This window comes from Rhinoderma darwinii, chromosome 5 (assembly GCF_050947455.1).
Source record: "Rhinoderma darwinii isolate aRhiDar2 chromosome 5, aRhiDar2.hap1, whole genome shotgun sequence".
Classification (NCBI taxonomy): Eukaryota; Metazoa; Chordata; class Amphibia; order Anura; family Rhinodermatidae; genus Rhinoderma; species Rhinoderma darwinii.
The window spans coordinates 111,647,462-111,674,730 of NC_134691.1; the positions used below are offsets into that span (position 1 = coordinate 111,647,462).

The following is a 27,269-nucleotide window of genomic DNA, read 5'->3' on the forward strand; positions in this document are numbered from 1 at the left end:
ATTATGCATTGGCGTCATCATGATATAGGGTTACTAAAGGATATAAATCATTATGTTAATGAGCTGTACTCCATTGCGTTGTTACTTTGCTTTTTTAAAGATGTAATGATGTGGTCTTGTGTTTTGTCCTTGTCATCTATTAGAAGCCACACTTTACATACAAATGCACAGCATCTCCATGTGGCATTGAAAGCTATAACTGTTATCCCTGTTATTGACAAAGCGGTATCTGGTGCTGTAGTGCTGCACTTGGGGGGGGATGTGGTCCAGAGCCAAGGAGACTTGGCATGGCCTTATAGCATGAGTGCTTTTTTCTTTGTCCGAAGCTAACAAATAAGATGTACACAATTTGATAGGAACAAAGGGGGGGGGGGGGGCAGGCCGAGATGTCTTGTGGTCTTGTTCTTTAATATGTGCCTTAGTACAAGAAACGCAGAAAGTTAATCAGTCATTAATTGACTATGCAGAGTTGTGGGACTCTTAGCAACCATCCAGTGTGCTGTGGGTATGTCACACATGCCCTTCCAAGTTTAACAATGCATCCTGCCTCTAAGCTCAGACAGAATGTAATATCAGCTGACTCTAAACTACTTTAAAAGTTTAAAGTGTTGTGTTTTTATATTTTATTAAAATGTTCACTAACTTTTACATAGATCAATAGTACAAGAGAATATAAGTAACATTGTAATATATCGGATTAGAGAAAAATGCCTTTTTCTCCACTTATCAGGCTCCTTTCCTCCCCCTCCAAACTGTTCACTCACTTTAAATGTACTGCTTTTTTAGTCTCCAACAATCAGCACACTGAAGGATCAGATTGCATCTGCCCGTAAAAGTCTATGGACTCTGGAGAGGGGAGGAGGAAGAGGGAGGAGAGTGAGAGAAAGCCAGAGAGACACACAAAGCCTCGGCAGCAGTTCCTAGTAATTGTTATATATCACCCCAGTGCTGTATTCACAGCTACACTGCTCATTACTGCGGTTTAATCTTCTCCATTCTGCTGCTTCTATATATGTGATATATAGAGATAGGAGAGCAGGATTCTCCTCTTCATTGTGTGCAGTGTATAGAAGACATGGTAACAGTTATGCTCTACCCACTACTTCACGGAAAACTGAGAATTAGAGATTGAGCCTGAAAGCGAAAATCTGCTAAAAAAAGAAATCCATATACAAGTCATATAATGACCAAAAATAATATTATTCCTCATGTACACACATATTACAGCTTATTCTAAAAAGACACCTAAATGTGTGTGTGTGTGTGTGTGTGTGTGTGTGTGTGTGTGTGTGTGTGTATATATATATATATATATATATATATATATATAAAACAGCTTCTTTAAAGAAAGTCATTCCTGGGGAATTTATCATTTTGCAGTATAAATAGCGTGTGTTCTTTCAGCCGCTAGCATACTGACATTTGTCTAATAGAATGGGTGATTGTTTTGAGGCATCTGCCGTTCTCATCAAGCAAATGGAAAACATTAGTCATTAAATCAGGCTTCAAACTTTTTTATTTTCTGACAATCAATGGAAAAGCAATGCACTTGGATTTCTAATGTTATTGAGATTGGCTTTTTAAATCCTTACAGGAGTTCAAAGCTTGGAACAGACCGTAGGTACAAGCAATTCACAGCGGAGATCCTTCTTAGTAGGGGCTTGTGATAAATAAATGAAATTGGGTTTGACTGGAATGGTCCAGCAGTCCCTCTTGGACTTAGCAGGAAGATTTGAGCTAAAAAAAAAAAAAGACAGTAGTTAGGGGAGGCATCAGACGCTGGCTTTAAATTACCTGAGATTGCTTTGTGCTTTTTGTCTTACGAGACACATGAAGACAAGCTGCTCATTAAAAATGTGAATTCATGATAAATGATGATTGAGCATCAAGTACGCTTGTGCTTCTTGGCTTGCAGTGGCAATATCAAGCTATATTTTCTTTCTCACTGTAATAGTACCGTCTTAAAGACATAAAAAGAATGTGAAGGCAAAATTAGCTCCTCAAGGGCTACATCCTTACCGCTGGTTTGTGAAAGCCGTTTGTATAGCTTTGCAATTCCTTACAGTTCATGCAAGTTCCCATAATGTGTTTTTTCTTTTGCCTTGTTTTCAATGTGTCAAGTCATGTATTTAGTGCATTGATTTTTACTTCAAGCACTCCAGCTGATAACTTGTGTCTATTTAGCTGTTATTACATACATGCTGGGAATTGTTGTTCCACTATATCTAGAGATTTCTGTTTACATAACTGCTGAAGCTTAGTGATCAACATTTTTATTACAATTATTAAATCAGTTTTATACCTGTTTATACCTGTTCTCTAAAAACACATTTGTGAAAATATGTAACTCCAAGCTTTACCTTTGTTGAATTTTCTCGATATATTAGTGAATGGTATTTACAGCAATTTCCTAATAATTACCTATTACTGGAATTAGGTAATAAGGAAGAGCAGGGAAACCCTTTTCTGTGGCTGCTCCACCTGGGACCTGTGTTCTGACAGTGATAACCACGCTAACGTGATTTTGTCAGAAATCGGTGCAGTTTTTGAATGCTTGTTACTGTTCACATTATTTTTGCAGATAAAACTGCTATTTACCTGCAAAAAAATGTGCGGACATTAAAAGGGTTATCTAGTTTAGAAAAAAGCATTTTCATATATTCTATTAGCGAATTCTGAGTTAATATAGGGTGGACCTCTGTTCAGGATTTTCATCTCTTGCCCATAGTGGAGAGCAGTTACAAAGAGCGTCTCTCACGCTGGAGGACCTGTCCTGTCCTTTAGTCAACAGACAACCAATTGATTTGAACTGTGTAATGCTTCATTTTCCCTGTAGTGGTGCTGCAGGGAAATGAAACACTTACTGACAGATTACAGCTGATTGCAGGGGGTCTCAACAGGGGGATACTTTGTGATCAGCTTATTGTCCAGACAACCCGTTTAACGAGCATTCGAAAACTACGCTGATTTGCAGTAAAACCACATGTCAGCGTGATTTTCGGTCACATTGCCTACGCACTTCCGCTGAACATCTACCGCTATATGTAGTCATATTCTTAGAGTATGTTTTCACGTGGCAGATTTGATGCAGAAATTTGTACAACTGAAAATCCGTTGCAAATATCTGAATGCGGTTATTTCTGCAGCAGCTCATGGATTTTTACAAACCCCATTCAGATGTATCGAAGAATCACAGATATTTTTACAACAAATCTAAATACACCCCTAGATGAAACTCTCCTGCTCATATCAGTAAAAAAATCCCTACTATGCTAGGCAACACATTTCATATTTGGTTTTGCTTTCTATGGCCTCATGCATACGATATTTCCATTTGCATGAACTCTCTATGACAGGTCTGTATTTTCAGCTCGAGGTATGGTACATAGAAGCAATGCAGTTTAATACTTCTTAAAAATTCTAAACTCTCTTGCTGACCCTAACCCTTTTATAATTTTATTTATGTCAGTCTGTAGTTTTTTTTTTTTCTTAATTGTAGTGCATCAGGGAATTTATACTGATGACAAGTTGGACTACACTTTATTGAAACAGTAAGAAAAAAAAACATGTAACCCTACTGTAATACAGCATCTTCCTTCTATAATGATCCAGTTTCTAACCGCAATATATGCCCAAGAAAAATAGTGGCATTAAATTAAGAAAATCAATGTACTGCATAATATGGTGGAAATAGCAGGAGAGCAAGAACAAGTTCAAATGCAGGGAAGGCTAACATTAGCAACTAACTGTACCCAGGTAATTGAGGCAGACAATTCTAAGCCATGGGACATACAAATCAAAATTAAATGAGCAATAAAGATGACAATTATTCTCCCCATATGACTCCTATTATACAGCCTTTTAATGGTATTGTATGAAACTTAGGACTTAGGAGTACTTTCTAAGAGTTTGCAGAGTATTAGACCTCTGATACACAGACTTATTAGAAGTAATTCTAATTTACAGTAGTAAACTTGTTCAAGTGCATTGATGGCTTTATTTTATAACTTTAGAAATCCATTTACATTCCAAAACAATTTTGATGGAATTTCACAGAAATCTTTCTGCATTGGAGCTAGAAAACTAATTGAAATAAAATTGGGTTGGGCAAGGTGGAGTATGTAAATGTTTATTATGTTATGAAATTGTTGTATGTATTTGGAAGTCCACAACACTTCGGCCTCATGCACACAAAAGTGTTTTTGCGGCCGCAATTCACCCGCAAATCTGCGAGTGAATTGCGGTCCCATTCATTTCTATGTGCCCATGCACACGACCGTGGTTTCCACGGTCAGTGCATTGCCCGGGAGCCTGGACCACAAAAAGATAGGACATGTCCTATATGGGACGCATTTTGCGGTCCGAGCTCATTGAAATGAATGTACACGGCCATGTGCATGGCCCATGATTTGCGGGCGGCCCGCGGATGACATTCCGCAGCCGTCCGAGCCACAAATCACGGGCCCTTGCACACCACTACGGTCGTGTAAATGAGGCCTTCCAGTTGTCAGAGCTATTTGCAAACAAACAACATTGAGCAGTATTATCAGGCCTTGTTCACATGGTTAGTCAACTCTTTTTAGCCTACACATTAGAGATGAGTGAACAGTTTCTATACTAATCGAACTTAGTCTGGGGTTTGGCGAATTCCAAAACTTTTGGTGTTTGCTGCACACGAATCGCAGCCGCGGCCGCTAATTTACAGATTAGAAAAAGGATCAAATGACCTGCTTTTGGCTTAAATAAAGCTGCAAAGAAAACATTGCATCAAATTTTGACATTTCCGACTTCACATTTACAAGTGTGAACTAGGCTTTGCTAAGATTACTCTCCCATGTAATGGGAATCTGTCAATTATATGTGTTGTCTAAATGTTATTGCAATATAATTCAGCATTAAAAATGTATTTGCTTTGTTATTTAGCTTATGTTACAAAAATGCTCCAGTTGCGAGATATTCCCTTAACTTCATTATAATGCCGTCCCCTTGTGTTCAATCTGTATAGTAATGTGTACGCCCTTCTACTGAGCTGAATGAGGGAAGACGCACATGCTCAGTTCCACTCTCCAGCTGCAACCAGCCAATAGACAATGGCTTTTCTGCTTGTCTGTAAAGAAGTATAGTAGAAGATTTTATTCAGAATCACAGCTTGTAGTGTGGATGGCAGAATCACACAGTAAGAGAGCCATCAGTTTGCTTATACAGCGTTCAGCTTTCCCCTCTCCTGCTCATCCTCTCACTGTGTGTAAGCTGCAGGCTCTCCCTCTACTTGAGTTATTTAGGGCTGGGCTCTCCCTCTAAAAAGACATGTAATGGAGGCATTTGTAAAGCTTCTCCTAGAGAGGAGGCAGGGGCAGTGAAACAGAACGATCTGCCTGAACAAGCTATGACAGGGAGGGGGAGGATCTACAGCAGAAAGGACACGCCCCCTGTGCTGGCACCCAGAAGAAAATCTAGCAGAGCAATGAATGGGGAGATCTCTGGATCCATGTAAGATACCAGACTGGTTCGAGCTTTTATAGAAAGAGATTGTCATATACTTTATTATGTACAATTTCCTTTTTTTTATTTTTTATTATTATTATTATTATTATTATTATTATTATTATTATTATTATTATTATTTCTTTAACATCCTCACAAGAAATACATTAGGGGATTCCAGATTATTTATTTCCATAATACATAAGCGACGGTGAACCTTCACTTTAAGAAAAAGGTTTCAAGTCCCCTTAGAACTCAAATTGCTGTGAATTATTGAACATTTTTCATAATTTATAGCCCTTCAAGGACTGACAAATTATGTTGGAACATCTCAATAGTTATACCTTTTTTGTACTATAAATATCCGCCTACGAAATGCATAAGAAAATTACATAAACTGCAAAGTGTTTTCAGGTTCTGCCAGCTTTCACTTGTGTTTTATGTTCTACAAAAGTTAAAGCACTAACTTTAAAAAAGATGCCACTATGTACTGTATATGATTACTAAAATCAGTACAGTTGAATAACCCATTAAAAAAAAAAAAAAAATATATATATATATATATATATATATATATATATATGTATATATATATATATATATATAGAATTTTTGTCATATATTTATATTTTAGAGGGTTTTGTATAACACAATTATGTTTAGCATGCTTCTGGTATATGTTTAGTCCTGTTTAACAGAAATGCAGTGAAGGGGTTTAAAACATATTCCATGCAAACATATGCCATAAGTTTAAATTTGCCCATTTTATGCCAAAAGGACACTGATACGTTTGTTAGAATAATAATGTAATAAATTTTTTATACATCTTTAAGGTGGCACAAAGGAATGTTAGTTTGGGTTCAAAGGAGGACAGAGTTCAGTGACTGGTATGGGATACACACATTGATATGGATTGTTAAATATTACCCCCCCCCCCCCATATCCACAGCAGGTTGAAGAGAATGCATAGTTATGTACTAATGTGTGAAATAGATACAAGATTTCATTTTGTATGAGGACATAAGAGATCATTTAAAGAAGAGCCCTATGATACACTACCAGTGTGCCAATGTGCTCACGCAGAAAACTTTTTTAAAGAGTAAGAATTCAGCTTTTTTTTTTTTTCAGGTTTATAGTCACACTCTGATCCCCAATTTGCCCATTTATATTGTTATCAACAGCATTCCATCTGCATACTCTATCTAGTAGAGGGATTATTTACTATGCAGACTCTCAATTGTCTTGTGATGCTACTGCTTGGTTGTTATTGGCTGCCGACTAGCGTGGGAATGCTGTAAATCTTGAACTCACGGTAAGACTTTGGGAATTGGAGAATGTGCTATGCACACCAATGGGTGTAATTTCCAAGATAGATATTTATTTTTTTGCCAGTATCAGTGCAACGTTTCGGTCATATCCTTGACCTTCATCATTTACTGTAGTATGCTGGTGCCTGCGAAATGGCGCATATGAGAAGGCGGCTGGCCGAAATGAGAGCCGCCTTTTCATAAGCACCAATACTCATGAACCAGCATACTACAGTGCCTAATGAAAGTCAAGGATATGACCGAAACTTTGCACTGATACTGGCAAAATAATAAATATCTATCTTGGAAATTACTCCCATTGCTGAGCATAGTACCTTCTTTATAACATATTGGGTTGGGCCCCTACGCATGCACCGCCTGAAAACCTAGTGCTGTCTGAACCACGACAAATTTGGGAATTGGAGAAGATTCTTTTTCAGAATTACTCCTTGAACATTGGTTACTAAGATGGTAGGTCTGATTTGTTTTACATTTAACAATCCTTACATATCACTGCTAAAAACAAAATAAGAAAATTAAAAAAATTAGCTTACATTATCCTTACTTCTGCTCTTTTGCTAGACTCTACTTACTCCTATTGAGTCAGAAGGGTTATTTTAGACCACTGCTTCCCTGTTTGGGCAATGGGGAAAAATATTACTATGGCACCATCAGTCGGTATGAACGTCAATGGTTGTCAGTGGTGACAGATCATGGTGACCACCAACTTTGTAAATATTGTCAAGTCTGAACTTGACTATATAGAAATAGATTTTTTTTTTATTTGACATTCCCCACATACAGTATTGGTGAACATGAGGAACATGAGGAACAAAACCCCATTTAACACTCTTGCCAAACCCACTGGCTCCATGACATTCAGAATGAAAAAACTATAGCCATTCTGAGTGTTATGGTGAATGTAATATTGAGAGAAGTTTAAGTTATGGTCTAAGAGGTCCAGAGAAAAGGCAACTACATACTGTACTACATAAATTTAGCAAAACATTAGTATACATTTCTAATAATGTAAATGGTTTAAACACCCATGATATATCCTGTTGAATATTAACCTCATGGGGTAAAGCAGGCTTTTGTTGGCAAGAGCAGGCAGTCAGATTGTGGATGTCCTAATTTTCTTGCTGACATATTTTGCACGTTACCATCTCTTTGTAGGATACTGAAAATTGTCATCATTTATGTAACGCTTGCATTTCTCTCAAGAAAATCACACCAATGAATATGTAACTAGATGTCAAAGACTCACACAGATATTTGTCATAATCACAATTGTCTGAGCATCAGCAGGGTAGACGGTACTTAGCTGTCTCTTCATATGCACTCGTGGCACTCAACCTGTGGCATGAAAATTAGCAGGGGTTTTAGTGGGTTTGTCAGCACATCTTGTTTAAATCTACAATACATTTATTAAAACAGCAAAGAACATAATAGAGTATGATATAAATGTCAAGTGTGGAGATTACGTAAAGCAGAGCAATCAAATTGCAGTCATTGCAGAGTACAGTAGAATAGATAATTGAAATGTGGAGTCTGGATCCTACGCACAACTTCAGTTTGTTATTAATTCTTAACCAAAACCCCAATCCTCTTTTCTGTTTCAAGAGGATAAAGTGTTGCCTCTCACTTGCTGCTCATCTGTAACTTTCTTCATTTAATGGTGTCGCACCACTGCTTGTGTTACTATATATCAATAATATAACTTAAGGTTCTACTTTAGCGAGTTACAAAGCTTCCTTTCAATATGTTTTTATATATGTTTTTCTCATAGAGTACACATAAATGTTATCACACAGATAGCATTAACTGTATGTGTATATATTATCGGGATTCGTTTGTATGGGGGGTTACCGTTGGCAATAAAGATGTTGATGCCATTCAAGTTTAAAGTCCAAACTTGACTTTTATTGCAGTCCAAATATAAACAAGTTCTTGTCCAGCATACAAGACTTGCAGCGTATAAACAAAACATTCACCTGACCCGTCTGCGCACATACTCACCTATAGTAAACCGTGAGTACTGTGAACTTTGGATCAGGCTTTCCACACTATCCTTGTGTGAATTAATATGCTCTGAAACTGGACTGCATTCAATGTAGCCCTAAATAGCCCAGTGAACACACCTGTACTAACCTGGTGAAGGGGAAACCCTGCACTGGTGCGGTGAGGTAATGACAAGTCCCTCTACGAAACCTACCTGCCATTCCATAGACATGCAGGCCCATAAAACAGACTTAACAAAAGGCCTCAGCAAATTAAGTTTTGCTGAGAAATCCAACTGCCCTGGATGTCTAATTTATCCCATCTTTACCAGCCAGGTAAAAAAATACTTTACCAGCCAGAGGTGCACAATATACTAACAAGGAGAAAAAAACAGCAGCAAAAGCTACCGTTGTGCTCACCACAATGCTTCCTCCTGGGATTACTGGTTCCTCAATGGAGTGCAATTGGAAGGGGGGCTTGCAGGCAGGCAAGGAATACAATACAAAGAAGATGAAGGAAATCCTCAGCACATCCAAATTGTAAAGTATAAAACTAGCTTTATTTTAACATGGATTTAAAAGTCCAAGGGGACACAGGTATGGCGTATTGCCGCTAACGCATTTCGAACTAAATGTTCTTACTCATAGCATAACGTAACAGGTTTTACACATGTGTTTTAAAATCACATTTCTGACATACTTCAAAATTCATCAAAAACATCTGGAGCTGCTAAACATTTTATTGACAAACATCATAGCTCTTTAGAACACTTTAAATTCTTTGGTATTGAATTGGTCAAAAAACCTCTTAGAGGGGGAGACTGGACTTGGACTTATAAATCCATGTTAAAATAAAGCTTGTTTTATACTTTATAATTTGGATGTGCTGTGGATTTCCTTCATCCTCTTCGTATTGTACAATATACTGTATATAAATATACAGAGTATAAATATATATTTTATTCAGTCCCATTGCCACAGTTGTATAAAACCAAGCAGCTATCCATGCAGTCTGCCTTTACAAACATTTGTCAAAGAATGGGTTGTTCTAAAGTGCTGACTGAATTTGAGCGTGGCACTGTAATAGTATGCCAATGTTGCAACAAGTCCAGTTTGTAAAATTTCTTCCCTCCTAGATATTCCACGATCAACTGTAAGTCGTATTATTGCAAAGTGGAAGCGTTTGGGAACCAAAGAGACTCAGCCACAAAGTGGTAGACCAAGTAAAGTTACATAGCAGTGTTGCCATTTTCTTAGGCGTATAGTGCATAAAATTCACCAAATTTTTGCTGACTCAATATCAGTTCCAAACCGCCTTTGTCATTAACATCCGCACAAGAACTGTGGGTCGGGAGCTTCATGACAGCTGAATAGCTGCCTACAAATCTTACATCACCAAGAAAAATACCAAACGTCGGATAGAGTGGTATAAAGCACGCCACCACTAAACTGGAGCAGTGGAAACGTGTTATGCGGAGTGACGAATTACGCTTTTCTATTTGGGAGACTGATAGACGAGCCTGGGTTTGGTGAATGCCAGGGGAATGTTACCTGTCTGAATGCATTGTGCCAACAATAAAGTTTGGTGGTGGAAGGATAATGCTATGGAGTTGTTTTTCAAGGGTTGGCCTAGGCCCCTTAGTTCCAGTGAAGGGAAATTGTAAAACTTCAGCATAAGAAGACATTTTAGACAATTGTATTCTTCCAACTTTGTGGGAACAGTTTGGGGAAGGCCGTTTTCTGTTCCAGTATGACTGTGTGCCCTGACCTCAACCCCATCGAACACCTTTTGGATGAACTAGAAATGAGATTGCGAGCCAGGCCCTGTCATCCATCAGTGTCTTACCCCTCAGAAATACTTTTACTGGGTGGATGGGTAAAAATTCCCACATACACACTTCAAAATCTTGTAGAAAGCCTTCCCAGAAAAATGGAAGCTGTTTTAGCTGCAAAGAGGGGGAACAGCTCCATATTATTTCCTATGTATTTAGAATGGGATGCTATAAAAGCTACTGTAGGTGTAATGTGTAGGTGTCCCAATACTTTTGTCCATATACTGTTTGTCAACAGCACAAGTATCTCTCCTCTCCTGATGGTTTGCTAAAATGAGGGAGATTTAGGGTATGTGCACATGATAACTGCAAATACGTCTGAAATTACGGAGATGTTTTCAGGAGAAAACAGCTCCTGAATTTCAGACATAATTGCTTGTACTCGCGTTTTGCGGGGCGTCTTTTACGGACGTAATTTGGAGCTGTTCTTCATTGGAGTCAATGAAAAACAGCTCCAATTACGTCCCAAGAAATGTCCTGCACTTCTTTTGACGAGGCTGTAATTTTACGCACCGTCTTTTGACAGCGACGCGTAAAATGACAGGTCGTCGGCACAGTACATCATAAAGCCCATTGAAAGTAATGGGCAGATGTTTGCCGGTGTATTGGAGGCGTTTTTTCAGACGTAATTCGAGGCGTAAAACGCCACCATTACGTCTGAAAACAGGTCATGTGAACCCAGCCTTACTATGCAAAATGCACCAAAGTTCTAATGCAAACTGCGGCACAAAAATATGGCGGACAGTAAATTTATTATGTTTTAGACCCCAATAGTCCTGAACAAATTCTGGAAAATATACTACACATTCATGACGTGCACCATTTATTGTGTGCAAATAAATGGTATATAAGCATGCCAGCCATGAGATGGCATAAGGAAGAGAAAAATGTTTAACATGCCTAGTGGGTTGTACAAAATATATTATGCTGTGTGTGCTATTTTGATAAATTATGACAGTGACAGTTTTGTAACAAATTCAAGTTTCCTTTGACACTATTAAATAAATCTTAAATAAATCTCCCCAGGATACTAGTGTAGGTATTAAGGCCCTGTTCACACAGAGTATTTTGACGAGTTTTTTGACGCGGGAACCACTCCGCAAAACTCGTCAAAAAACGCCCGAAAATGCCTCCCATTGATTTTAATCGGAGACGGAGGCGGTTTTTTACCGCGAGAAAAAAGTAAAAAGAAGCAATATGACCTATCTTGATGCGGTTTCCGTCTCCAAAACCCCATTTCAATCAGCGGAAAAAAAATGCCTCGACGCGTGTTTTGACATATTTTTGTCAAATCACTGTGCAAAAAACGCCTGGAGCAGATTTTGCAGGAGGAATTTTCCTCCTGCAAAAAACTCTGTGTGAACTAGCCCTTAGACCTCATCCTGGATTTCAGCCTCTTCAGCTCAAATACAGGATTCACAAGACAGGATAAAATTGTAGTGAACTCTCAGCTGTGAGAAGTATTAGATCTATATAGGTTTTCATCCTCTGGATAAAAACAAGAATCCCATTCATTGACCGCAAATAGTGATCTTGAAACACAAAGTTTATTAGAAAGTTGTATGTTCTTGTAGAATATCCTTAAATAATGAGCTGGCAATAAAACAGATTTAAAGTATTTTATCAAACTTTTCAAAGCAAAAACAACCACTTCAGTATGTTCTATTATACCTCAGAGCTTAGCGGATCAATTAATACTCTCTGCTTGATACTCTCTAAGTCGTTGTGCAGTTGCCATGGCAACTGTACTGCCCAGCATGCAGGAGCATATTGCCATGCTTGATGTCAGTGCGGGCAGTAGAGTACAACTGAAGCTGCACATTAAAGGATTTACCATAATAAATTAAGACTCAACTTTCAGTGTGGTTACCTTCTACAGACACAAACTTCTATCACTTTAAGCCAAATATACGCATAAGTAACAATGTCTATTTGATAATTTGTTTCTTTTTTGTGTATTTATTTTACAATGCAAGTGGTGAGAAGGCCATGTTCACATGCAGCCGGGTGGGGGGGGGGGGAGGGATAGTCAGAAATGCACATTTCTAAAGTTATCTTATTTTTAGTAAAATGGCCATTTACAGCCAATTAAAAAAAATCTCTTTATAGCATTCACTTATAACAACCAATATAAACAACTCCTCGTTCATATTAATTCAACAGGGAAATTAGCTGGTTCCCCATGTGTAAAACTGAACGCTACAGATGCTTGTGGACTACACGATGCAGTTAAAACAATAAAAACATTAAGGTCAGATATACCTCTGTGTTTAAATACAATATAAAAACAATGTCACATTTTTTTCTACTTGTCCAAATCGGATATATAATATCGTCAATAAAGCTATTTGGCCTATTTCCTATTATTTGCAAAATTCACTGAGCCATAATTAATTTTGCAATCTTGACTTCCCTGTGTTTTCTCATTGCAAAGAAAATGTCAATTCTATTTCATTTCAATGACCTCATAAAATTATAGATTGATTCATCTTGATGTTAAGAGACACCAACAGGGAAATATGCATTTTATCCAGCCTGCTGATTGAGAGTCAGCAGTGATGACACCTGCCAATGCCATAATTCCGATCTACACACACTTCACAAATATCCTTCTTGGTTTCATCTTATTCGCAGTCTTTGCTTGTTTGAACTTTTTTTCTGAAGACATATAAACTTTTTCACTGCCATTTGTGTTATCAAGAAACTTCGTCACAAATCAGCGGTCAACTTGTGAACCGATCTTTTGAAATTTCTTTGGTCACATTTCATATCTTCTTAGACACTCTTAACCTTCATCTGTTGGAAAATTGCAGTGCTCTATTTTATTTATAGGTTTAAAAGAGGTTTGCCATGCTATTTCTGTGCGGATATGCTTATAGAAAGAATTCTCATTCTTCATAAGATTCATATAAACAAGTAGAAGCTCAAATCTATATTGGATCCTTTGCTCTATGGAATTGTATACATCTCCCTTGGTGTATCTATAACAATAGAGTTGTATGGTGAATTAATAGGAGTAATGATAATTATAATCATCCATGCACAGATCTTGGGCAACAATTGCAAAAACACATGGTGCAAAATAAAGTTAAAGGTGTACACTAGGGTACTGCTGCTTGACCTTCCAGTTGGGTTGAGTCCATTGCTTTAGTGTTGAGTTGCACCTGTCTGTAAATGTATGGGATTGAGCTGCCTCCCATCTGTAAACATTCACGGCTAGGCTGCTACACTTTTCAAGACATGTTCAAACAGTTGAATGTTAAGGTATACTTTTATATAAGGGAAATCAATGGCAAATGTGTGGGTATATGTTTGATTACATTTGCACAGTAGACACTCGGATCCGTCTGAAGAAAAAAAGAGTTCACTTCCCCTTTAAAAAGAAAACAAGGTCTGTCAAACAAATGACGAATATACGCAACTGTATAAAAACTGTATACTTATTTTATTGCTACGTCATACAGTTGCATCCCTTTTTGGCAGAATGACTTTTTTTTTATCCCTAAAAATCTTACAGAAGTATCCTCCCAATGTCCAAAGGCACTAGTACATATATGTCCAATATTGCAAGCCAGACTGTGTACAGGAATTAAAGGGAGTCTGTCATCTTTTTTGTCCCCTAAACTGCTGACACCGCCACTTAAGCATATTGAAGAGTAGTAGCAATATACCTTTGTTACATATCTGAGCTCCCGCAGAAGTGTAAAAAGTACTTTTATTCTCCCACGTGCCATTTGCAAATTAGGGTATGTTCACACGGCGGGGGTCCGTAACGGCTGAAATTACGGGGATGTTTCAGCCTGAAAACATCCCCGTAATTTCAGCCGTTACGGACCCCCGCCGTGTGAACATACCCTAACTGAAACGGAGGGAAATGGGAAGGGTTAGAGCTCAAGATACAGGTCACTTCCTGGTTCAATAGGCACTTGCATCTTTTTACATCTATGCAAGAACTAAGATAAGTAATAGGGGTATGTTCCCACTGCTTTCAACTATACTTAACATGCGGTGTCAGCGGTTTGAGTGGGATAAAACTGATGACAGACTCCCTTTAATTGGGGTGAAACATTCTCTATTCTACATTGCAAAAAATGTTGGGGCTATATAAATAACACGTAATAAACAAATATCACATAAACTTTGATAAATGATGATTCGCTTTGTGTATATGCTGGCTTGGAAAATATGAAACTGGTAAATTATCAACCAATTTAAGGATTATCTTCACGGTCCACATATTACATAATAACAGCACTTTCAGTGCATTTCTAAAAATCGTTTAATCTAAATTTTATATTAATTCCCCAAAGATCCTCTAAAATATTACAGCAGACAATGCAACAATCCTACCTAACACCGAGTGTTATGTGACTTCTTATAATGTGCATTACACATCCACTTATACTTATCCACCATTATTTGGTTAGTGTACTGCAAAGCTATTTTCTTGGAACAGTTTCAATTCAATTTACAATTATAATCAAAACATTTCAGAGGGTTCATAATTTATTTAAAAATAAATAATGTATGACAAACCCAGCTACTCTAGAAACTGAATAGATTTTTTTTTTACTACCTACTGTATGGTAAGTTAAAGGAAGAAAGTTTTCAATAGTTAACTTCATCTGTAGTCTCTGATGAGCTTATGCTAGGAACAATTTTACCAGAGTTTAACATTTCTTAAGCAAAAAAATTAGGCTATGTGAAGCATAAGAGAATAAGATAACATTTTTCCCTTTAAATACGAAATCACAAATTGTTCCAGGGTGGCAGGTTTTTAATCCCTGGAATTAAGTGGGGGCAGACATTTTACTAAATGTTTTGTTTTAGTTAATGTGTTCGAGAAAGGTTAAGAGTAAGCATCCAAATTTGTTAACTATCTGGAAGCAATTCCCTTAAACTTTTATGGGGAAAACTAACTTTCTTAAAATGGTAGAAGTCGCCAAGCTATTTTCCATCCTGCAGTTGCTTCCGCTTTTTCTTCATCCTAAAGGCGAATGTAAAATTAACTATCTTTATCGCACCAAGATCTGGGGGAACAACAAACCTAAAATTTATTTTAGTGCACTTCATCAAACAAAATTACATGGGTTAGACCAAACAATGCTACCCAACCTAACACTTGCAAACCTTCTGCATACATGATACACTAAGCTTCCCCCATAGGTGAAAACAACCCTCTGCTGATACCAGCTTGGACAATATGGGTCAAAATCAATACAAATTACTGTGGTGGAGAACTCTGCCTTCCAGATCAACCGAATCCCATCTTTTACACTGAGTACCGAAAAGGAGTATGAATAATAGCTTCTATTTACTCCCTCTAAATCATTGCGAGACAAACATTCAACACTTTAGTTTCCCCTATTTGCTTACCTACAGGAAAAAGCTGCTTCATAGCCTCATAAATTCGTACACTGTCCAAACTGAATGGGATCTCACCTGCCACTCACTTCTATACTGACCCACCTACTCCGAAGGCCAATTTTCCCTCCTCTAGAAATACTTACGTCCTTCTATAGACTATAGGAACGTAACAACTAGCCTCTCAATGTGGCTGCCTACCTTCTCTGACCTGGACACCTCTAATATCCTGAATATCATGGAATACTCACTAAAAATAATGAAAAATTGAAAAAACAAAAGAGTAAGCATCCATGTACAAATGGAAAACAAATGCGTACATACATTGTAGCTGCTTTGGGCAGAGGCGAGAGGGGCCCCATCTCAGGGTGGCTGCATCCATTATTTTAATGGGTGGTGAGAACTTGTGCAGGGATCCCTTCTCCAATGGTGCTAATTTTTTTTTTTGTAAACATACATGTGTGGCATTAATCCAAAGATTATAGTAAGGTGACGGGGTCAAAGAAGCACCAAATCCTTCTGTTCCATTGGAGGTGTGTTGATGTGCACCAGAAAGGGAGCCTTATTGTAAACTTTATTACAGAGCAATTATCTCCTTTTTAACAGCAAACATACGTGGCAATATACAATGTAATCAACATGTATTAAATTTTTGTGTACAAATTTAGCATTGTAAAATACACAGCTGAGGCTCTGTTCACATCTGCATCCTTGTTTCAGTTTATAACGGAAACTATGATACAGTGATGGATGCCAGATATCATCGGCGCCCATCATACACCATTAGCTTAAAATGGGTTCCGTCGGGGTGTCGGTCATTTTGTGTGAAATATAGTGCTATTTATCCTGTCAAATATGACTAAATCTGCTTTGGAGGCTCTAAAATTATTTGGACATAGCGTTAACATTAGAGGACATTGAGGTGAGGGGTATCAAGGGCCTTTTATTTGATAGATTTTTTTTATTTCCACTTAGGCAGATAATCCACATCAATAATAATAATAATTTTAAAAAAAAGGTCCGTAATGTCACATGCTACTGGTATTTTCTGATGTTCTCTATTCTTTTTGTCTTTTGTTAACATAAAAACTGGGAATGCAGGCACACAGGGATGAATGGGGAGAATAAAAGGATTCAAGAGCTAAAATGTGAACATAGACTAATATAGTATGTTTTTCTCTGAAATACTATAATGAAAGCCTCTAAACAGCTATAAAGGAAAGTTTATTATTTGGGAAATGTTATCTATGTATTACTTGCTTCGGGTAAAATGCAGGCAATTTCAGTTAAATTCTGTATATAAAAAATATTTAGCACATTTTATAGTTAAAAAACGACCGACATATATCATAATAATTTGTACTCTTAAAATCCATTAGTTAAATTCAAGGCCACTTTCTGTGCCTGGTCTGCAAAGGGCTGATAGTACAATTGTTCTGCATGACTCTATGAATGTTGTGACCATTTCAGCTAATGCATTATTTCCTGCGTCTTCTATTCTCAGGTAGCTGTTCGTTTGATGATCCATTCCAGTCATGTGGCTACAGTCAGTTGGAACTCAATGACCTGAAGTGGGAGCAGGTGAACACATTGAGGAGGCCGCATACGGACTCTTGGATGCCGTCAGGTTTGTGAGAGTGAATTTTAATAACTTGTATTAATTTTTACATTAATTTATCTTGCTTACCCTTTTATCTGACAAAGCCTGTTGGGCCCTTTCCATTGTCTGTTGAGACTAGACAGATTTGGAGAAAGTTTTCTTCCTGGAAGCTACTTTAATTTCGATAGCCACATAATAATTTACTGTTATTTCTTTTTTGTCTATCAGTACAAAAACCAGAATGAGACTTGTGAAATAATTGACACAAGCTAACAAAAATGTAACAATGCGGCATCAAATAGTGCCACCGGAACTGCTGGCAGACGTCTGAGGACAGTGGCATTTTAAATGGTGAAAAATTAGTATACTTAGCACAGACGTTAGTCTGTGGCACACAGCCGTATTAGAGATCTATTTTCCATAGAGGTCCATGATCCCTCTACTGTACATCCGTATGCTTCCGATTTCATACAGAGACGAACAGAGGGTTTTTTGTGGGATTCCATACGAATCTGACAGGAAAAAAAAGTACTCTATGTACAAGCAGTAGCAGTAGTAAAGTGATTACATAGAGTAAAGCGGGGCCGGTTGCATGACAAATAGTCGTGTCGTCATGAAGGAAGACTGTGCAACTAGACTTTTGGTCCCCCGCCATCACTATAAAAATCTATTAAAAATCTCATAATCAGCACAATGGGGGACTGAAATATATATCGAGCGAGTGTACTCATATACTGCGGTGAGTACACTGCTAATACTTTTCGATCCCCACATAACCCCTTTAATTTACTACTGTATCGTGCAGATCAAACTCTGGGAATTGGTCCTGGAAGTCCTGTAGTTTCTCTAATATTGATGACACCGACACAGCCTCACGTGACTGAGGGCTTGCTTCCTGTGACGTTCGTGTTGGCATGTTATCAAGCGCGTGAAGGCAAGGGGGTGGATATTACCTATCGCTGGAGTCCCCGAGCAGAGCATCATCTGGAGTACCACCTATAACAGCAGTCTGACTGTGTAATCTGGACCACGCTCTATAACAGCAGTCTGTCTGTGTAGTCTGGACCTCCCTGTATAACAGCAGTCTGACTGTGTAATCTGGACCACGCTCTATAACAGCAGTCTGTCTGTGTAGTCTGGACCTCCCTGTATAACAGCAGTCTGACTGTGTAATCTGGACCACGCTCTATAACAGCAGTCTGACTGTGTAATCTGGACCACGCTCTATAACAGCAGTCTGGCTGTGTAATCTGGACCACGCTCTATAACAGCAGTCTGGCTGTGTAGTCTGGACCACGCTCTATAACAGCAGTCTGGCTGTGTAGTCTGGACCACGCTCTATAACAGCAGTCTGGCTGTGTAGTCTGGACCTCCCTGTATAACAGCAGTCTGACTGTGTAATCTGGACCACGCTCTATAACAGCAGTCTGACTGTGTAATCTGGACCACGCTCTATAACAGCAGTCTGGCTGTGTAGTCTGGACCACACTCTATAACAGCAGTCTGTCTGTGTAGTCTGGACCACACTCTATAACAGCAGTCTGTCTGTGTAGTCTGGACCACACTCTATAACAGCAGTCTGGCTATGTAGCTGGACCACACTCTATAACAGCAGTCTGTCTGTGTAGTCTGGACCACACGCTATAACAGCAGTCTGTCTGTGTTTTCTGGACCACACTCTATAACAGCAGTCTGGCTATGTAGCTGAACCACACTCTATAACAGCAGTCTGTCTGTGTAGTCTGGACCACACTCTATAACAGCAGTCTGGCTATGTAGCTGGACCACACTCTATAACAGCAGTCTGGCTATGCAGTCTGGACCACACTCTATAACAGCAGTCTGGCTATGCAGTCTGGACCACACTCTATAACAGCAGTCTGTCTGTGTAGTCTGGACCTCCCTGTACAACAGCAGTCTGACTGTGTAGTCTGGACCTCCCTGTATAACAGCAGTCTAACTGTGTATTATTGTCCACTCCCTATAACAGCACTCTGGCTGTGTAGTCTGGACCATTCAATAGATAAATCATAAAATAAATATTTTCTCAAAAAAACAAGATGTCTTTTTTCTATATGACTAAAAATAGATGTCTGAGACATCAAATATATTAAGTCATATATGAATACTCTTTATTTTGCCCCAGGAAAAAAAATCTGACATTTTATTAAAAGATATGAGTAATTTATGTCTAACAGGAATTGCATGTAAATTAAATGTCATCGCACCCCCTTGGCTCCAGCCATCTGTCACTCAAATATGTGCCACTTCATCAATGTCTGAATGACTTCAAAGCTTACCAAAACAAGTCCCAAAAGTGTGTCAGGCTTTGTTCACATCTGCATCGGAGACTCTGCTAAGAGCCTTTGTTGCAGATTCCATAATTTTTGCTGGACAAAATAGCGCAGCATGCAGCACCATTTTCCGGCAAAATGATGGAACTCATGACGGAAAGCCATTAAAGTTAATAGTTTACGTTCTGCTACTGATCTTGCGCTCCCAATTTTTGTCATAAATAATGGCGTTTCATGAGTATGGCCGGCCGCAGACATTCGCCCGCATTTTGCGGCCCGTGCTCCCAGTATAAAGTATGGTAACACGGTCTGTAAAAATGCAGACATTCGCCCGTATTTACGGGCCGTGCTCCCATTATAAGGTATGGTAACACGGTCTGTAAAATAAAAAAAAATAGGACATGTCCTATTTTTTACGGAAGCTTTCTACGGCTCGGACACCTTCCCGTAAATATATGGGAAGGTGTCCGTCGGCCATAGAAATGAATGGGTGCGTAATTACGGTCCGTAATTACAGATGAAATTACAGTCGTGTGCATGGGGCCTAAAGCATGGTGAGACAGTAACAACTTGAGCCTTTGCTGAAACAGACATGAGTTCAGACTATTTTAGACTCCCATTAGACAATGCAGCTTACTTATCATAGCTGTGTCCTAATATCACACTGTAGCAGAGCTTTAAAACCAGTGAGTAGTGAAAAAGAAAATAAGCATCATGCACAAATCTAATGATTTATATATACATTTCCTTTAGACAGAGTTGTGTGAAGTATATAGTAATAGCACAGTTAGGATATGTTCAGTAGTTGCGTGGCAAGATCATAAAAACACGTGGAAAGTTGCATGCATGCATCCCGATTTTTCAGTTAGTCCTACTCAATGTTCTTAGAACTGCCTGTATGGAAATCTAAAATTGTTGTTCAACCTGACCCAAGTCAACCAGATAGGACTATAAACTCAACAGGCATTACCAAATTCATTATCAAATCTTAAATTCTCTAATTCTTTGTTTCCTTGAAATCATCTGGTAGTGTCTTTAAAAATAAAGAATCACAACAACGGGATGCAGTGAAAAATATAACAATTCCTTAAGAGTGTATTAACGTTTAAAATTGAAAGAAAATGTATATGGTCAAATTTCAAAATTTCAGTGCAGTGCCGCTCCGTGACTACTGTACAGCAGAAACTAAAATAATACAGCAGAGTTATCTACAAATTCTATTGTGCAGTACTACGACTACTACTGTTAAAAGAGGACAACTTTCCCCAGGAAAGAACTGGTAAGGAAAGCAACTATCTCCCTTGACCATTGGTCTCCAACCTACGGCTCTCCGGCCACAAGATGAAGACCACTAGTCTAGGGTGTCAGTTGCCTTCCTTATCAACTCTTTCCTGTGGAACGTAGTTGCAGTAGGGCTGCTGCACACAAGCATTAGTGTATAGCTATGAGGATGCTTGCTGCTTAAGATTAATGTAAGTTGTAATGGTTTTACCACATAGGTGGGTAACATTTCTTCCATACCTTGTTTCTTAAATAAAATATTCATTTATGTATTATGTGTAAATGGAATAGCAGTGATTATAAATTGCTTTTAGTACTCTGACAGAAGAAATGAGATCATCTAGATGCATGCCAGCATGCTGTGTCATATCGGTTTTTGCATAGCATGAAGCCACGGTTGAGCAACATGTCAATATATCATCTGATAAACAGCAGTTCCAACTTTGTAAACTGAATCTACGGCCCCGGTGTCTGTTCCTGTACTGTGTGACATTTGGTTTTATTTTGTATCAGTCAATATTTCATCTCAGAACATAGATGCTTAGAATTATTTCAGTCCATCACACGAACCTCATGTGCAAATCAATGTCTTTACTAATGCATCTGACTGTATGAGCTGTAGAAATCCATGGACTCTTCACAGATAAAAGTTTCAGAAAGTTTCCTTATTGATACATTTGAGAAGACGCACCCCAAGTAGATGACAACGTCTCAAATTCGTATTTAGAGCAGTCACACATCAACAAAGTAATGGAACCATTCAATCTGGTTTTCTTGTTTATTTTCCTGAAAAGCCAAGTGTTTGTTAGCGTAACTCCAACACATTCTACAGTGATGTACACAGATTGGAATCATCCACATTGCAAAGTTTGTCGAAGGTAAATTACAGGGGTTGTCCCTCCATTCAATTTCATATTCATTGTAAAGATCATGAAAAATGAACAATGTTTGCCATTTACAAGCTGTTAACCCCTTCCCTCTTTAGCCACTTTTGACCTTCCTGACAGAGCCTCATTTTTCAAATCTGACATGTGTCACTTTATGTGGTAATAACTCCGGAATGCTTTCACCTATCCAAGCGATTCTGAGATTGTTTTCTCGTGACACATTGGACTTTATGTTACTGGCAAAATTTGCTCGATATGTTCAGTATTTAATTGTGAAAAACACCAAAAATTAGCGAAAAATTGCAAAAATTAGCATTTTTCTCAATTTAAATATCTGCTTGTAAGACAGGCAGTTATACCACACAAAATTGTTGCTAATTAACATCACCCATATGTCTACTTTAGATTGGCATCGTTTTTTGAACATCCTTTTATTTTTCTATGACCTCACAAGGCTTAGAACTTTAGCAGCAATTTCTCACATTTTCAAGAAAATTTCAAAAGGCTATTTTTACAGGGGCCAGTTCAGTTGTGAAGTGGTTTTGAGGGCCTTATATATTAGAAACCCCCAAAAAGTCACCCCATTTTAAAAACTTCACCCCTCAAAGTATTCAAAACAGCATTTAGAAAATGTCTTAACCCTTTACACATTTCACAGGAATTAAAGCAAAGTATAGGTGAAATTTACAAATTTCATATTTTTCTGCAGAAATAAATTTTTAATACAATTTTTTTTATAACACAGAAGGTTTTACCAGAGAAATGCAACTCAATATTTGTTGCCCAGTTTCTGGAGTTTTAGGAAATATCCCACATGTGGCCATAGCGTGCTACTGGAATGAAGCACCGGCCTCAGAAGCAAAGTAGCACCTAGTGCATTTTGGGGCCTTATTTTTGTTAGAATATATTTTAGGCACCATGTCAGGTTTGAAGGGCTCTTGCAGTGACAAAACAGTAAAAATCCCCCAAAAGTGACCCCGTCTGGGAAACTAGACACCTCAAGGAAATTATCTAGGGGTGTAGTGAGCATTTTGACCGCACAGGTTTTTTACAGAAATTATTGGAAGTAGGCTGTGAAAATTAAAATCAACATTTCTTCAAAGAAAATGTAGGTTTAGCGATTTTTTTTCTCATTTCCACAAGGACTAAAGGAGAAAAAGCTCCGCAAGATTTGTAAAGCAATTTCTCCCGAGTAAAACAATACCCCACATGTGGTAATAAACGGTTGTTTGGAGACACGGCGTGGCTGAGAAGGGAAAGAGCGCTATTTGGCTTTTGGAGTTCACATTTAGCAGGAATGGTTTGCGGAGGCCATGTCACATTTACAAAGCCCCTGAGGTGACAAAACAGTGGAAACCCCCAACAAGTGACCCCATTTTGGAAACTATACCCCTTGAGGAAATTATCTAGGGGTATAGTGAGCATTTTGACCCCACAGGTTTTTTGCAGAAATTTTTGCATATAGGCTGTGAAAATGAAAAGCTACATTTTTTCAAATAAAATGTAGGTTTAGCTAATTTTTTTTTCATTTCCACAAGGACTAAAGGAGAAAAAGCACCATAAAATTTGTAAAGAAATTTCTCCCGAGTAAAACAATACCCCACATGTGGTAATAAACGGTTGTTTGGAGACACAGCGTGGCTGAGAAGGGAAAGAGCGCTATTTGGCTTTTGGAGTTCACATTTAGCAAAAAAAGGTTTGCGGAGGCCATGTCACATTTACAAAGCCCCTGAGGGGACAAAACACTGGAAACCCCCCACAAGTGACCCCATTTTGGAGACTACACCCATTGAGGAAATTATGTAGGGGTATAGTGAGCGATTTGACCCCACAGTTTTTTTGCAGAAATTATTTTGCATATAGGCTCTGAAAATAATAATCTACATTTTTTCAAAAAAAATCTAGGTTTAGCTAATTTTTTCTCATTTCCAGAAGGACTGAAGGAGAAAAAGCACCACAAAATTTGTAAAGCAATTTCTCCCGAGTAAAACAGTCCCCCACATGTGGTAATAAACGGCTGTTTGGACACACGGCGAGGCTTAGAAGGGAAAGAGCACTATTTGGCTTTTTGAGATCACATTTAGCAGGAATGATTTGCGGAGGCCAGGTCACATTTGCAAAGCCCCCGAGGGGACAAAACAATGAAAACGCCCAAAAAGGGACTCCATTTAGGAAACTACACCTCTTGAGGAATTCATCTAGGGGTGTAGTGAGCATTTTGACCCCACAGATGTTTCATAGAATTTATTAGAATTAGGCAGTGAAAATAAAAACAGTCCTTTTTCTTCAATAAGACGTAGCTTTAGCGCAAATTTTTTCATTTTCTCAACAAATAAAGGAAAAAAAGAACCCAACATTTGTAAAGCAATTTCACCCGAATACGGCAATACCCCATATGTGGTCATAAACTGCTGTTTGGGCAAACGGCAGGGCTCAGAAGGGAAGGACCGCCATTTGGAGTGCAGATGTTGCTGGATTGGTTTCTGGGCGCCTGTGGGCCCAAAACAGTGGAAACCCCCCAGAAGTGACCCCATTTTGGAAACTACACCCCTCAATGCATTTACCAAGGGGTGTAGTTTCCAAAATGGAAACTACACCCTGCAGGTGTTTTGTAGAAATTAGTGTTCACTCGATGTTGCAGAGTGAAAATGGGATTTTTTTCCATAGATATGCCAATATGTGGTGCCCGGCTTGTGCCACCATAACAAGACAGCTCTCTAATTATTATGCGGTGTTTCCCGGTTTTAGAAACACCCTACATGTGGCCCTAATCTTTTGCCTGGACATATGACAGGGCTCAGAGTACCATGCGGAGTGGAGGCCTAATTTGGCGATTTACAAAGTATTGGTTCACAACTGCAGAGGCTCAGATGTGAAATAATAAAAAGAAACCCCTGATAAGTGACCCCCACTATGGAAACTGCACCCCTCAAGGCATTTATTAAGGGGCGTAGTGAGCATTTTCAGGTCTTTTCCTTAAATGAATGCGCTGCGGATGGTGCAAATTAAAAATTTATATTTTTCCCTAGATATGCCATTCAGTGGCAAATATGTCATGCCAAGCTTATGACGCTGGAGACACACACCCCAAAAATTGTTAAAAGGGTTCTCCCGGGTATGACGATGCCATATATGTTGAAGGAAACTGCTGTTTGGGCACGCTGTAGGGTTCAGAGCCGAGGGAGCACCATTTGGCTTTTGGAGAGCGGATTTTGCTTGGTACTATATTTGTTTGAGTATTGCTGGTGTTTCCATTTATAATGTGGGGGTACATGTAAGCGGGGCGGAGTATATAAGGGGCATAGTCAGGTGGTATAAAAAAATAATAATAATCCATAGATGTGTGTTGCGCTGTGAAGCAATCCTTTCTGCACAGGCCGGTGTCGCACTGATAAATGGTGTCATTTCTTATCCCCCTTTTGGTCCACACTCCGCACCTTTTGTAGTTTGGGGAATTTTGCTGGGAAAGTGTTGTCCTGGTATGATACGGGCACCGTCGCTTTCAGCAGATATGTTTGGGCTCTCCCCTTCCTGGTTTCCTAATTTTAGGTCCTTAAATCGCCTCTTGAAACAGAAGAAATGTTCCCCTCGGGCACAACTGCATATTTTTTATTTCCTGACTTATTGGAGCCATAACTAATTTTATTTTTCATAGACGTAGTGGTATGAGGGCTGGTTTGTTGCGGGACGAGCTGTAGTTATTATTGGTACAATTTTGGAGTACATGTGACTTTTTGATCACCTTTTATCCTATTTTTTGGGATGCCAGGTAAACAAAAAAACGCAATTCTGGCACAGCTTTTTTCGGTTTTTTTTATACAGCGTTCACCATGCGTTATAAACTACATGTTAACTTTGTTCTGCGGGTCAGTACGATTCCGGCGATACCTAATTTATAGCACTTTTTTATGTTTTACAACTTTTTGCACAATAAAATTACTTTTGTAAAAAGAATGTATTTTTTCTGTCGCCAAGTTGTGAGAACCATAACTTTTTAATTTTTTTGTCGACGGAGGTGTATGAGGGCTTGTTTTTTGCGGGACGAGCTATAGTTTTTATAGGTACCATTTTTGGAATACGTGCGACTTCTTGATCACTTTTTATTCTAATATTTGTAGGGCAAAGTGACCAAAAAACAGAAACTCTGGTAAAGTTTTTTACGGTCTTTTTTTACGCTGTTCACCGCGTGCAATAAATAATATAATATTTTGATACCTCAGGTCGTTACGGTCGTGGCGATACCAAATACATATGGTTTATTATTATTTTTCAATAATAAAGGACTTGATAAGAGTAAAAGGGGGATTGTGTTTTATTTGATTACTTGAAACTTTTATTGTTTTCAAACTTTTATTTTTTGCACTTTTTTTTACACTTTTTTATACTTTTTTTACACTTTTCTTCAAGTCCCACTAGGGGACTTGAAGGTCCAAAGGTCAGATTTTTTTTTTTCTAATACATTGCACTACCTATGTAGTGCAATGTATTAGATCTGTCAGTCATTCACTGACAGCAAGCAGATTAGGCTTCGCCTCCCGGCGGGGCCTAAATCGGCTTCCGTAATGGCAGAGCAGGAGACCATTGTGTCTCCTGTTGCCATAACAGCAGTCGCCAGTCCCGATTGCCTCTCAGGGCTGGCGATCTGCTAGTAACCGCTACGATGCAGCAATCGCTTTGGATTGCTGCATCGAAGGGGTTAATGGCAGGGATCGGAGCTAGCTCCGGTTCCTGCCGTTACAGGTGGATGTCAGCTGTACAGTACAGCTGACTTCCACCGCTGATGACGCCGGATCAGCTCCTGACCCGGCGCCATCTTGCCGGCAGCTACGGAAGCCGATCAGGCTCCGCCGCCGGGCGGATCTTGACCGGCTTCGGTGCTAGGCAGACCGGGAGGCCAGTATTAGGCCTCCGGTTGCCATTGCAGCCACCGGAACCCCGGCAATTTCATTGCTGGGGCGCCGATGAGCTGCAAACACCTTAAGTGCAGCGATCGCGTTTGAGCGCTGCACTTAAGGGGTTAATGGCGGGGATCGAAGCTAATTTCGGTCCCCGCCGTTACAGTCGGATGTCAGCTGTAAGATACAGCTGAGATCCGACGATGATGGCACCGACTCAGCTTCTGAGCCGGTGCCAAACATTTGCCGTAAATGTACAGCATTTTGCGGGAAGTCAATGCTTTCCATGACGTACATTTACGGCAAATGTCGGGAAGGGGTTTTA

General features: G+C 38.9%; 1 protein-coding gene across 4 annotated transcripts in view; it reads left to right on the forward strand.

The window, feature by feature from the left end:
* The window catches only part of PTPRM (protein tyrosine phosphatase receptor type M), a 748,757-nt gene that overhangs the window by 127,394 nt on the left and 594,094 nt on the right, over positions 1–27,269 (forward strand). For all 4 annotated transcript variants that reach the window (XM_075826409.1, XM_075826410.1, XM_075826411.1 and 1 more), the window contains exon 2: positions 17,492–17,614. In XM_075826409.1, the coding sequence (XP_075682524.1) occupies positions 17,492–17,614 (123 nt within the window). The remainder of the gene's footprint in view (positions 1–17,491; positions 17,615–27,269) is intronic.